Here is a 14,159-nt window from a genome sequence, read left to right as displayed (position 1 = left end):
CCCCCCATTCATATCTGTTTCTGTGTCCACATTTCCCCTTTTTATGAGGGCACCAGCCATATTGGATTAGAACCCACCTTCACTAGTTAGATCTGCAGTGACCCTATTTCCAAATAAGGTCACATTCTGAGGTGCTGGAGCTTAGGACTTCAACATATGGATTTTAGGGGACAGAATTCAGCTTATCACAACTGGTGCTAAAAGGTATTGATAGTTCTGGTTTGTAGGACTTTTATTAGGCTAGTGACGGATGCATAAGTACTGTAGAGGTTCTTTGCTGAGGAGCAGAATGGTGTGTGTGTGTGGACAGTTCACTTCAACTCTGCGGGCCTCAATCTCCTTGTCTGTCTGACAGGGTGTCCTTCTGCCGTGTGATGCTCTGATTCTGGCTTCACAGGTCACCAGTGCCCTGCAACCAATGGTCTCCACCATCCACCACCTGCACTCGGGCCCTGGGGATGCCTCCACCACGGTGTCATGGCTGCTGCTGGGCCTGCTGCAGCCACTGCCTGTGGCCGACGTCTCTGCCCTGCTGGGTGACATTGCGAAGCGTGTCTATGAAGTGATCAGCGTCCAGGTGCAAGGTTGGGCTTCCCTCGATCCTCCCTCTGGGGAGGCTGCAGGGTGGGGCCTGAACAGTCAAAATGCAAGGTGGACGCTAAAGCCAGACCAGTCCTTTGTCTTTTAAAGGAGGTTTAAGTTCAGGAGTGAAAGAATAACCGGTTCAAGTGTGTTCATGCCACAGGTGTGGGATCTGCCTTCAGCTCACCCTGTAAACTCCGAGTCCCCAAGTACAGACCTCGAGAACTTATTTTGCCCCCCATTTCTGGCCCCTCTCCCCTTCCCTCCATTTCTCCTCAGATCCCTCTGGACTCCTTCCGCCTCGGCAGGCTTCTCCTTCCATCCTAGTGGACACTGGAGGGCAAATCCCAGAGCCACACACAAAGAACTTGTTTCTTCAGTTCTTTGGTTTCCTGAATTTCCCTCTCACCTCTTTCCCACCCTTGCCAAGGACATCCTTGTACTCCAAAGGCTCCTTCAGCAGAATTTGTCTAAAGTTGAGTTTGTATCTGGCAAAGCACATAGACGTGGCCTTGTTTCTGGAAGAAATTACCTATTCTTTGTTGTTGTTGTCCTATGTCAGGAATTGGCAAACCTGATCTAAAAGGGACCAGATAGTAAATATTTTTGGCTTTGTGGGCCCACGTCGTCTCTGTCTCAACGACTCAGCCCTGCTGCGGTAGCAGCCACAGACAGTCCGCAAGCAAACCGCCGGGCTCCTGTACGGCTTCCTGTACCCAAGCAGGAGGCAGCCAGGCTAGTCTGCTGCTCCCACGGCTTTGCGGGAGGGTAGCTGCCTTGGTGAAGCCTCTTGTATGACACTGAGGAGGCACGTGACAATGCCAGGGCTCAAAGCCATGTGAAAGCTCTAGCGATTGCAGTGATCTCCCTTCAGATCCACACACGTTCTTCAAAACCAAACTGCATTGCTCTAGTGCCATTAAGCAAAGTGTTCGTTCTATCATCCGCTCTGTCAATGACGTTCGGCCAGAGGTTGCAGGAGCACACCTGTGGGTGGACCAGTTGAGTTTATTATTTGAGGCAGCAAGGGAGAACCCATAGCATGGAAAACCATGAGGTCTCTCAGTAAGAGATTGTTAGAAAGAAACTGTTACAGGATGTGGGTTGTGATCGGGTAGTTTGGGGAGGGTCTAGGGAAGTGTGATTTTGTTCTGAATTGAATGCTGTCAGGAAATGAAGGCAACTCCATGATTGGGAATCTCAGTACATCTAAGCAAACGAGACGGGCACAATTGCATAAACATAAGCTATAATTTGTGAAGAACTAATAATCACTCATTTGGGCCAAGAGAGGGGCGTTAGTATTTTGTGGATGACACATGAGCTTATCACTGTCTGTGCTTCGACAGCATTATGAAGAGGCTGGTTGCTGTGAGATGGTTCTGTCTGGGAGGCCTGGGCCAGCCTCAGAATGTCATGGGTGACTCTGGGTTTCCTTGTTGGCACAGAAAATACCCATCAATTTGCTTTACCCTTGGGATGGGATGTTTTGGCCCCGTCTTTTCATGACCACCCAGTCTCAGTCCAGCCCAGAGTGATTTGCTCGTGTGAGGCTGCCCGGTGAGCTAGCCGCGAGCCCTGCCTGCACGTGGGCCACTGCTTGGATGAAGATGGCCAGCAGCCGCTCGGGGCCCTCTAAGATGAGGCTTCCATAGTCCCTCTTGGGCCCACTGCCCAAGGCACCCCTCAACCGACGTGGCACAAATCCATGGCAGGAGTCCACAAAGGTCATGTGTGCAGGTAGATGAGGATGGCGAGGTGGCAGCAACTGCTGAGTGTGGGTCCTGCTGTCCGTCCCTGTAGATGTCAATGAGTGTTTCTACGAGGAGCTCAACGCCTGTTCTGGAAGGGAACTGTGCGCAAACCTGGAGGGCTCGTACCGGTGCGTCTGTCACCAGGAAGCTCCAGCCACATCTCCGCGGAAGCTCAACCTGGAGTGGGAAGGTAACGGCTAGGCTCTCTCAGATGGTGTGGGAATGGCTTAATTCCCATTTGCCCCCGGAATACTCACCAGCAGTGCTTGCAGCTGCAGCATTTGCCCCGAGATAACTTTGCCATGAAATGTCTTGCTTTTATTATTATTTTCACATCACTCTGGTATGTCGACTTTGGAAACAAAAGACACAATTCTCCTTATAGCATTCTGTTTTTAGTAGTGGTGTTTCCATTTACAAAATATAGTGACTCTTGATTGCTGGAAATGTCAAATCCTAGAAAACAGCATTCCTACGTGTGTTGTTAACATTGTTCTCAGACAAGTTGTTGGCCGACAATTCATCTGCTGAACCTGTTTTTCTGAAATAGACGATTCTGATGATTCAGACGATTCTGAGGTTAGTTCTGTTTAGAAATAACTCCAAGAACAGTTTTTATATTTTATTTTCATATTGAAAATCAGTTAGATTTGCTTTAGCCCCAAAGAGTGTGTTGATGTAAAATTAAATGAGTGTTGGCAGTGAGCTGCCCTTTTTGTCTTCGAAATGGGAAAAGGGTGAAGGCATTTTTCAAAGGCTGGATGGTCTTCAGACCATAGAGACTCTTCTTGCTGAGAGGGAACGGCTGGCTCACAGGCACAGGATACACTTAGTTCTCTCAACCATCATTGGTCTCCTAGTGGGCCACTCTTGCCTCCGTTCTTTGGCTTAGGAAATGTTGATGTAGGTGCTATTCACTGTGCTCGGTGCTGGTAATGGAAGCATGCAGAAGCAGGTCCTAATCTCTATCCGTCTAGTGGATTGTGGAAATGGAGACATTTTAGCGCATGAAAGGGCATGACTGATGTCTGCATTGGAACCACGGGGATAAGCTGGGACCTTCCCTAGCATCGCGGGGTCAGCCTGGGGAGCAGAAGAGCGGGCTGGGCGTTGGGGGAAGCACGTAGAAAAATGTGCCCAGGTCTGTCCCTGTTGGGAGTGGGGAGGGATGTACCAACCAGGACTGGCACACGGGATTGGCTCTGCCATCAAGCAGCTTGGAATAAGAAGTAACTGTGTAATCTGAAATGTAGGAAGGCGCTATAAAGATGATACACTGCGTGCAGGAGTCTAGGGTGTAGAAGGTGGTGGAGAAAGGGATTCAGGCAACATTTTAGAGGTAGAACCTCTGGAACTTACTGATTAATTCAGTGAAGAAGAGGACAAAGGAAAGAAGACGGAATCCAGATATCTTGACTGAACAATGGAGGAGAGGGTGTTTCCACTGGAGTGGATGGGGAAGATGCGAGCTGTTGTTATTATTGTCAGTAATAGTTACAGCTGAGATGGAGTGAGTGGAGGTGCCAGGATGCTGACTGAGTTGGACACGTGGTGCTGGAGCGCAGAGGTGGGGCTGGGCTGCATATGTGAGTCCAGGGTCACTCGCCTCCAGGTGACACTTAAACCATGGCGTGGCTGAGAGAAGGGAAGAGGCCTGGGGCCTGCGGCCAGAGAACCCCAACAGTGCCAGGTCAGTGCAGGAGGAGAGGCTGCAGAGGACAGGGGTAAGGCAGGAAAACAGCTGGACGGGCGTGTGCAGCCAGGTCAGCAGGGAAGGCTCAGTAAGCCCCAGGCAAGCAAGCAGTAAGCTGGATGGCAAGCAGGGAGGGCACACGCGTGGGTAACAGCGGGGCAGGAAAGTGCCCGTGGGAACTGCGGGGATCTGGTGCCGGCTTCAGGAGAGCAGGAGGGAAGCAGCCAGCAGCCCAGGTTAGGAAGACAGCTGGAGGAGAGAAAGAAGAGAGAATAACTGAGAATCCTGCAGGGAAGCTTGACTATGAAGAGGCTAAGGGGAGGAAAGCCTGGTGTGGAGGAGGCTGTGGACTCCCAGGGGGTCTCTCAGGCAACACTGATCCCAGCTCTTTCTATTCCCTGTTCCTTTCCAGGTTTTGACTTTATTGAATACAAGTTTGTTTGGTTTTTTTTAACCTTATTTAAATCCTGCTGCATGTGTAATTTTATAAGCTGCTTTCTTCAGTTCCTATAGTGTGTACAAAGTTTCCAAGAAGAATCCTGGTTTTCACCATGACAATTATTGGTAGTTGAAAACTAACAGCTTTCTAAAGCAATCATATAATATTCTTTCCCCTCACGGGAGTACTTCTGTTGCTTCCAGGAGTCTGAAACTGTAGCATTGTGACAAGCGTTACAGAGAATCTCTTTATACCCAATTTGAATTCGTTAATCATTTAATTTGCATGTTCTTTTTCCTTAAAAGGACTCAACAGTGAGGACCATCCCTTTGTTCACAATAACAGCACGGCTGGCAGTTGCCGGCACTTCACATACACTGGGCTCTGCTCTCAGCACTCTGTGGGTATTGCTTCGTTTAGATTCTTAGAATAACCTCAAGAGGCAACTACTCTTCTTACGCTATTTTTTCAGAAGAGGAAATTGAGGGAGACGAAGGTGATTTTCTTGCATAAGATCCCAAGACTGGTTCTCTGCAGACGCACATGAACCAGCTGTTCGTGACTCCCTGCCACCCTCGTCATCCCGACGTCATCTTCCCTAGCAGCCCTCTGGAGGGGACCTGCCTGAGAGTGTGATGGCCTCTCCCCCGTCCTCTGGGGCTGTCCTTTGTCCTGGTGCACTCAGGGAAACCGCCATGCCCTTCCCACGTTCATGAGTGCTTAGGACCAAGAGTCAGTGGAGCTCCAGAAGACTCGAATTATTTTCTTTGGTGTTCCAGAGCCCAACTAGGAAAAGGAGTCTAAGGTTGTGGTTTATTTATTTAATTAATTTTATTTTTTGTAGAGACAGGGTCTTACTCTGTCACCCAGGCTGGAGTGCAGTGGTGTGATCACCGGTCACTGCAGCCTCCAGCTCCCAGGCTCCAACCTCAGCCTCCAGAGTAGCTGGGACCACAGACGTACACCACCACAGCTGGCTCATTTTTAAATTTTTTGTAGAGACGAAGTCTCACTGAGTAGCCCAGGCTGGTCTTAAGCTCCCAGCCTCAAGAGATCCTCCCTCCTTGGCCTCATAAAGCGTTGGAATTGCAGGCAGGAACCCCCATGCTCAGCCTAAGGTTCTGATTGGCTCTTCTCGTTGTCCTGTGGGCGAGGGGTGGAGGGAGTGGACCAGTCCCCAGAGCCAGCTGTGGATGTGGTGGGCTCCAGGGTCAGACGTTCCCCCTACCACCAGGAATGTTCCCCTCCTATCAGAATGAGGCTGTGTGGGGAGAGTGGCCTTGCCTTCCGCCTGCTGGCAGATGAATCCCTGGTGCCCCGCAAAGAGCAGGCACTCCACAAACATTTCCTGGATCAATCACGGAAAGAGAGGTTTTTCACAGTGGTCATCCCAAGGATCTCCAGGTGTTAAAAATTTCCAGCCCAGCTCTGGCAGCAAAACACTGAGAACACTCCTGTACCTCGCAGCACGTGGCCTTGAGATCCACTTAGAACTTCGCACCCCATGCACACCCCACGGCACCCCACTAAGTTCTGCAGAGAACCGTCTATAGATTCCTGCTCTGTGGCTTCCAGGATGAGAATCCTGTCCCTTTCGTGAGCGCAGAAGGTTAGAAAACAGGTATTTTCCGAATAGTTATTTTTACCCTCGTCAGTCATCTGGAAAAATATTAGATTCTATTTACGGTTAGGTCTGTTGGCAGTCACACTCTACCGTGTTGCTTGGCGCAGTGAGCTGCCAGATTACGTCAGGATACACGGCCGCTCGAGCGACCGCCAAACACAAACAGGGGAGGCTGCGCGGTCCTGGCTTCACTTCTAATAGGGCAGGACACACTAATCCAGTGTTTCCAGTTCAGCAGTTTAGAGTGAATTCCAATTGCACATTGCTAAGGAAACAGCATCCCTGGCACCTTCCCTGCTGAACCAGAGATGAGTCATGGCTGCCCAGAAGAAACAAGGGCCAGACTGTCAGACGTGGAGAACCCAGGGTGCTTTACCCAGATAGCAGCAAAGTTCTGAACTTGTGTTCCTAGCTGTGGATGGGGAGGGCTGTGGAGCAAGGGCTCTGGGGCCTGAAGTTTAGATTAACCACATTGCCGTGGCCTTGGGTCATGCAAACACAGAGTCAAGAGCATCATTTTCTAGGCCACATTTAAGGGGGACACTGAAAAGGGTCCCCATTTAAGGGTGACCAAAAGAAGGTGTTCTGGCTAATGAAAACCAAAAACCAAGTGATAGGGGCCTACCCTGGAAGAGAGGAGTCAGGGGTAGAAGGAAGATTTCTAGTTTTAAAATACCGCAAGGTCTGTCCAACAAAAGAGAGATTGGCCTTAGCATGTTAGAAGTTGGTTGGTTGGTTTTACAACACAAAGAAACTCTCCAGGCTGTGCTGTCCAGCCACGGGAACAGCTGCAGTGAAATTTCGCTAAAGAAGGATTGGGAGAGGCCGGGCGCGGTGGCTCAAGCCTGTAATCCCAGCACTTTGGGAGGCCGAGACGGGCGGATCACGAGGTCAGGAGATCGAGACCAGCCTGGCTAACAAACCCTGTCTCTACCAAAAAAAATACAAAAAACTAGCCAGGCGAGGTGGCGGGCGCCTGTAGTCCCAGCTACTCGGGAGGCTGAGGCAGGAGAATGGCGTAGACCCAGGAGGCGGAGCTTGCAGTGAGCTGAGATCCGGCCACTGCACTCCAGCCTGGGCGACAGAGCGAGACTCCGACTCAAAAAAAAAAAAAGAAGGATTGGGAGATATGTAAGTTTCCTGGGTTTCCTTAACAAAGACCCATGAACTGGGTGGCTTCAAACAAGAGAAAATGTATCCTCTCACAGTTCTGAAGACCAGAAATTTGAAATAGTTAGCACTGGGCCCAAATCAGGATGCCAGGAGGGCTGTGCTCCCCAGAGGCTCTGGGAGAATCCATTCCTTGCCTCTCTGCCCTCTGGTGGCTACCGGCATTTCTTGGCTTGTGGCTGCATCCCTCCTACTTCTGTTTTTGTTTTGTTTTGTTTTGTTTTGTTTTTTGACAGGGTCTTGCTCTGTCACTCAGGCTGAAGTGCAATGGCACAATCTCGGCTCACTGCAGCCTCCACCTCCAGGGTTCAATTGATCCTCCTAGCTCAGCCCCCCAAGTAGCTGGGACTATAGGCACACATCACCATGTATGGCTAATGTTTGTGTTTTTTTGTAAAGATGGGGGTCTTGCTATATTGCCCAAGCTGGTTTAAAACTCCTGGGCTCAAGCCATATGCCCACTTTGGTCTCCCAAAGTTCTGGGATTACAGATGTGAGCCACCACGCCTAGCCCTACTCCATCTTCAAGGTGAACATCTTTGTTCTTTCTCTATTCCAGCTTCATACTGCCTTCTCCGTTGTGTGTGTGTGTGCATGTGTGTGTGTCTGTGTCTGTGTGCAAATCTCCCCTGATTCTCTCTTATAAGGACACTTGTGATTGCATTTAGGGTGGACCTGGGAAATCCAGGATTATCTTTCCATCTGAAGATACTTCACTGAATCACATCTGCAAAGATTCCTTTTCCAAATAAGGTCACAGTCATAGGTTGCAGGGATTAGGACTTGATATCTTTGAAGGTTGTTATTCGGCCTACTACTGGTGATAGGAAAGCTTAGTAGTAAGGCAAATGAACTTTGCTATTTCTTATTGTTCAGCTTTGCCATATACTACCTACTTGACCTTTCTAGGCCTCAGTTTTGTCCTCTGTAAAATGGGGATCCTAGAAGAACCTATTACTTGGGATTGCTGTAAGGACTAAATAGGATAACATGCCTGGTGCACACAGCACCCAGGAAACATTACCTGTAACTGTGTCACCGATAGCATGGCTGGTTTGTGACATGGAGGTCGTGGGAGGGAGTACTGTAGGGGGCTCACACCAGGGAGTTAATTTATAGCTCCCTGCAAGTTCCTACTGCTGCTATAATGTATACTGCGCAGGTTGGACACTGTAGACATTAACTCATCCTTGTTTCCTCAGTGTTTATGGTGATGCTGGGTGCATAGTAGATGCTCAATAAAAAAAATTGAGCCGTAAGAAATTGGTGCCCTTGTTGGACAAACATGGTCCAATATGGACAATTCCAAATGCTTCAAGGCAACAGACTGGAAAAGGGCCACACAGATATTGGATGGGAGCGTTGTCCTCAGGGATAATGCATTTCTTTGGATTAGATGAGATTCTCTTTCCCCAAATGCTCACGATCTCTCCTAGAAATCACTGATGGCAGCTTCTGCAGATGCCTCCGAGGGCTTTCACAGCATTTGAAATGCCAGATTTGCAGGTCCCCATCCAGTGATCCAAAAACCCACTGGCATCTTAATTTAAAGAGTAAACATATTTATTAAAAGAGACAAAGCATGCATTGCCAGCCCTGTACCCTTTGAGACTTCTTTCCAAACACCATTCGTCTGCGTTCTTTTCAAATAAGTACGGGTGCCCTTTTAATTTTAACTCCGCTCTGCTGAGAAGCACCCCCCTTATACAATGCGCTTTTAAATGGCCCGTAATCTGGGTGGGCCATCTGTTGTCCCACCCATGTGCTCTCTCACTCTGCATCAAGTTTGATATCTGAATGGCGACAAGGAGGCAAGGTTGGAGCCCTGGGTGTGGACTGGGGGCTGCTGTTCAAGCCGCTGGGCTTGCTCGTGGCCGCCCCACTTTGCTGTTTGCAGGGCGTTTTGCTGTCACACCATCCTCCACTGACATGGATAAAAAAATGCTTGGGGCTGTGTCCTGACTGTACAAAAATAGAACAGTCAGTGCTTTTAGCAGACTTTTTGGAAAAGAAATTGTAGCCCTTCCTTCCTTTTTCAGTGAGACATACGTTCCCAAGGAACAGACTTTAAAAAGCTGGGTGGTTGTTAGAAGGCCAGGCAGTGGGGGGTCTTTTTGATTCCCGGGTTCTGGTGACCCTGGAGATGGGGGTGCCACCCACAATCTCAGGTCCCAAGCTTTGGGCGACCCTCAGTTGAAGCATTTCTGCTTTTCTTGCCACTAAAGAAAATATCATAAAGAATGAATCCATGTCTGTGTCTCTGATCAATATGCCAAAAATCACTGGATAATCCTGTAAAAAGTGTAGATGTGTCTTTTAAAAAATACATTCTACCCCACATCCTAGGAGTGTTATTAGGACACATCAGAATTTGGATGGATGTCACTGATCCCGTCCGAGTGAAGTCTGTGCAGATTCCCATAACAGATGCTCATCTACTGGGAGGTGGAGCGGCAGGGTTTTCAGTGGGGGAGCTCACCTACACAGGGCCCAAGATTCAAAAGAGGCAGCTCAGTCTCGGATTGGAAGGAAGAGACAGCAGGGCTATGTCGCGTGGTGGTGACTGGGCACTAAATTGGATTCTGAGCCTCTTGGCAGCCAAGGCGAAAAGGGAAATGAGCTGGATAGTGTTGGTTTTTTTTTTCAATTTGTTATTGAGAGAAAGCGGGCACATGTCTCTAAAAACAGAATTTTTTTCATGATACTAGAAAGTGTATATCCTACCAATCCTTACATAAAAGGCTTTGGGAAGTCACACATTATAAAATTATTATTTTCTTTACCATGGTTTTGCAAAATATATTTTTTAAAATTCTTCATTGCTTGTTTTTATAGAATTTAAACTCTCATGTGAAAATTTTGGTGACTAGACTGGGGGCCATCTACTTTTTATATAATTCTTGCTGCCCAGATACTTGCTGTACAGCCAGAATTTTTTTTAACCAAAAAAGAGCTTCAATGCTATTTGAGCACTGGCATATATGTAGGTTGGTACATCAGAGCTTTGCTCCCTGAGGCATGGATTTCAATAGGAAAGCATAAAAAAGGCAATAAAGGAAGCTCAGCCTGGTTTCTGAGTCCTGCTTCCTGACGAGGCCATCGTTCACGGCGTGATGAGTCAGCCCAGTGCAGACGTTCTCGTGCAAATGACCAAGTGCTTGTCATGAATCAGAGCAGCCCAGGGCCCTGGGAGAAGCTAGCAAGGCAGCATTTGTAGACTCGTGGCCACTGCTACAAATGTTTTCTGTACAATGACTGCCAACGGGTCCCCAGAGAGAGTGTCCTGACTTTCTAGTAACCACCGATTCTGGATCCCAAGGAGCCCCACGACTCAATGCTATTCATTGTGTAGACAGAGGCACACTTGGATGACTCCTACACACTAACTTGGCTCAGTGATAGAGAGGCTGAGATTTCAACCTCAGACCTCTTGCTTCTCCATTTCATCTCAACTGTCCCCATCACTGAATGCAATCCTGAGCTACCTTCCAAAATTACTCAGAAGCCTGGAGAGAGAGAAGATTGATATTCTGTTTTGAATGAATGGGTTTCATTTATAATTGGAAAAAAATAAAAACAAACAAAAAAACAGCAAGTGGGCCAGGCGTGGTGGCTCACACCTGTAATCCCAGCACGTTGGGAGGCTGAGGCGGATGGATCACGAGGTCAGGAGATCAGGATCATCCTGGCTAACATGGTGAAACCCCATCTCTACTAAAAATACAAAAAAATTAGTAGGGCATAGGGGTGAGCACCTGTAATCTCAGCTACTTGGGAGGCTGAGACAGAATTGTTTGAACCGGGGAGGTGGAGGTTGCAGTGAGCCGAGATCGCACCACTGCACTCCAGCCTGGGTGACAGAGTAAGACTCTGCCTCAAACAAAAAACAGAAAACAGCGAGTGCTGTCCTGCATGGGTCAACTTGATCAATAAATCAGTGAAAACCAAGTTGAGACGAGGCTGTTACCTGCTTCAGAAGATAAAGCCGCCCTCGCCGACCCTTTGCTCGTCTTCTCTTCCTGTGCTTTCGTAGATTGTCCTCCACTCAGTGACTACGTGGTCCTCAACGTCACCAGTAGCAGTTTTCAAGTATCCTGGCGTTTAAATTCTACGCAGAACCACACTTTCCATGTCTGGGTTTACCGGGGTACGGAGTTGCTCAGGAGCGTCAAGACACAGGGCCAGGCACTGGCGGTGGCTGGGCTGGAGGCTGGAGTGCTGTACCGGGTGAAGACCAGCTACCAGGGGTGTGGGGCCGACGTTTCCACCACGCTGACTGTCAAAACTGGTAAGGCCCCCAGTCAGAGACCCACGTTAGCTTGTGCACTTGTCTTTCTAAACCAGTTCCATGGCCTTAGCACGTTGCATTGTTCTTCCTATAACCAGGGCACCAGAAGTCACTGACCGTCCCGCACTTCCTCCCTCCCCTCCCAGTTATCCCATTGCCTGCCCGGCATTGCATCGGCCCGCTGGCGCCTTCACGGGCTCCCTCGCTTCCCCACATCTCACCCTGTTCGGGGTTCACTCTGCTGTGTGAGGGGACAACATGTGGAATCGGAAGAACCAATAAGGCATCAGCTAGAGTGAAGCAAAGGAATAAAATAATAATAAAGCAGAAGGCGGCAGCTCCTGGCAGGCAGATCAGGACCCTGCCTGCTTACCCCACAGCACTGAGGCCGTCTAAGTTCCCTCCCTGACAGGGGAGAATCGCTGACGTTTTCATGCCTCGCTTCCCTACTGATGCATGTAAAGTGAATGCCTTGCCCACCACATTTGTGCTGGGACGAAATGTTTTTGCTTTTCGAGACAGGGACTCACTATGTCACCCAGGCTGGAGTGCAGTGGTGCGATCACAGCTCGCTGCAGTCTTGACTCCCTGGACTCAAGTGATCCTGCCACCTCAGCCTCCCTAGTAGCTGGGACCACGGGCACATAGCACCACACCCGGCTAAATTTTTTTATTTTTCGTAAGGATGGAATCTTGCCATGTTGCTCAGGCTGGTGTCAAATTCCTGGGCTCGAGTGATCCCAAGAGGAAACTTTTGTCCCCAAAACACATGATGCACACATGAACTCGGCACTTTGTCGGGAAGGAGCCGGTGTGGCCCATCTGGGTCTGTCCCATGTGGCCCACTTGGCTCTGCCCGTGACTTGCTCCCTACTTGCCTGGTGCCCAGTGGTGCCTAGACTTGGTCAGGTGAGGCCTAGCTGGTGGAAGTTCTCCCCAAGGCTGGCCTCCGTGGCTGTGGGATGTGAATGTGGGGTTGCTGGGACTCCGTTCTGGTCCTGGGTTCTCGACGTGTGTGTCCCTGATGTAGAGCTGGTGGGAGCCCTGGGCTGTGGGCTTTGGGCTTCACGTCTCAGCAGAGAGTGCAGAGCATAGAAATCGCTGCATAAATACCGTACTGGGGCCTTTCTCACTCACAGAGGTTAATGCTAGTGACAGTGAGTGGTGGCGGAGAATGAATGGCGGAATGTGGCTCAGCCCTACATCCTTTTCAAACTGATTTGGGGTGAACCTCAAGCTAAGTCCTCATAGCAGCCAGCATGGGCATCCAGAGAGCCCCGAAGCACCCCGGCCATGCTCGACACAAGCCCTCCACTGTGCACGCAGCTTCCCATTCCAAGCTGACTCCACCTCATCTTCTCATTTCATTTCCAAAGTACGCCGGGACTAAGGGGAGGAGGAACTCTTTTCCCTCTTTGGAAACTGAGGCCTGAGAGGCAGTTCCATTATAGAGCCATCCTCCAGGTGCAAAATTGATCTCTATGGGAAATGCAATAGGAACTTGCAGCTCCCTGCCCACCCCACCAACCCCGTGCGCTCACCCTCCCCACCCTACCAAGCCTGTGCCCTCACCCTCCCCACCAATCCCGTGCCCTCACCCTCCCCACCAATCCCGTGCCCTCACCCTCCCCATCCCACCAACCCCGTGCCCACCCCACCCTCCCCACCCACCAACCCGTGCCCTCCCCACCCTCCCCACCCACCAACCCGTGCCCTCCCCACCCTCCCCACCCACCAACCTGTGCCCACCCCACCCTCCCCACCCCACCAACCCCATGCCCTCACCCTCCCTACCCACTAACCCCATGCCCACCCCACCCTCCCCAACCCACCAACCCCATGCCCTCACCCTCCCTACCCACTAACCCCGTGCCCTCACCCTCCCCACCCCACCAACTCTGTGCCCTCACCCTCCCCACCCACTAACCCCATGCCCACCCCACCCTCCCCACCCACCAACCCGTGCCCTCCCCACCCTCCCCACCCGCCAACCCCATGCCCTCACCCTCCCCACCCCACCAACCCCGTGCCCTCAGGAAAAAAATACCTACATTCCAATGTCAGGCACAGATAATTTGGAAGACTCTAGAAGACTCCTGAATTACCAACCTATTCCACTTCCCAGCCTTGATTTTCTTTCCTTTTCCAGATTATAAAAATGCCCTTCTTTTGTAGAGCCCTTTTTGAAGGAGCCCAATTTGCTTTAAAGGCCTTGTCTAATTCCACCTTGTCATGAGCCTGTGACACCAGGAGGCAGCAGGGCAGGTGTTACAGTGGCACCTGATGCCCAGAGCCTCCAGGGAGTCCAATTCCCAGGGTCCTGGAGGAGGCCGCTGGTCCACGAGGCTCTACGATATGTCGGGGCCTGAGAATCGGAGGCCACAAGGAGTGCTCCTCCCTCTTGCTAAGATGGGAGATTCACAGGGGCCCCAACTGGAAATATACAATATACGACATTAGTGGCATTTCTGCAGCCTTAAGTGTGGCGTGCATAGGTGACACACTCTCTGATGGCCCATAGTTTGCCAGCAGGGAGAGAGCCAGGGTGGGGCACAGCTGCGGGTGGCTGTTAGATAACCAGAGAAATGTGCAGAATTGCAGCCGACCTG

General features: G+C 50.3%; 1 protein-coding gene across 3 annotated transcripts in view; it reads left to right on the top strand.

Annotated features, from left to right (window-relative positions):
- UMODL1 (uromodulin like 1) overlaps window positions 1-14,159 on the top strand; it is a 138,211-nt gene that overhangs the window by 82,850 nt on the left and 41,202 nt on the right. For all 3 annotated transcript variants that reach the window (XR_012431973.1, XM_074033974.1, XM_015446821.4), the window contains exons 5-7: window positions 398-584; window positions 2,386-2,526; window positions 11,296-11,550. Coding sequence is in view for 2 of the 3 variants with exons in the window: in XM_074033974.1 (XP_073890075.1) it covers window positions 398-584; window positions 2,386-2,526; window positions 11,296-11,550 (583 nt within the window). In the remaining variant the exon portion in view is untranslated. The remainder of the gene's footprint in view (window positions 1-397; window positions 585-2,385; window positions 2,527-11,295; window positions 11,551-14,159) is intronic.

The sequence above is a fragment of the Macaca fascicularis genome, chromosome 3 (genome assembly GCF_037993035.2).
Source record: "Macaca fascicularis isolate 582-1 chromosome 3, T2T-MFA8v1.1".
NCBI classification, from domain to species: Eukaryota; Metazoa; Chordata; class Mammalia; order Primates; family Cercopithecidae; genus Macaca; species Macaca fascicularis.
The sequence above is the reverse complement of the archived record's forward strand: the minus strand, read 5'-3'. Positions and strand labels throughout refer to the sequence as shown.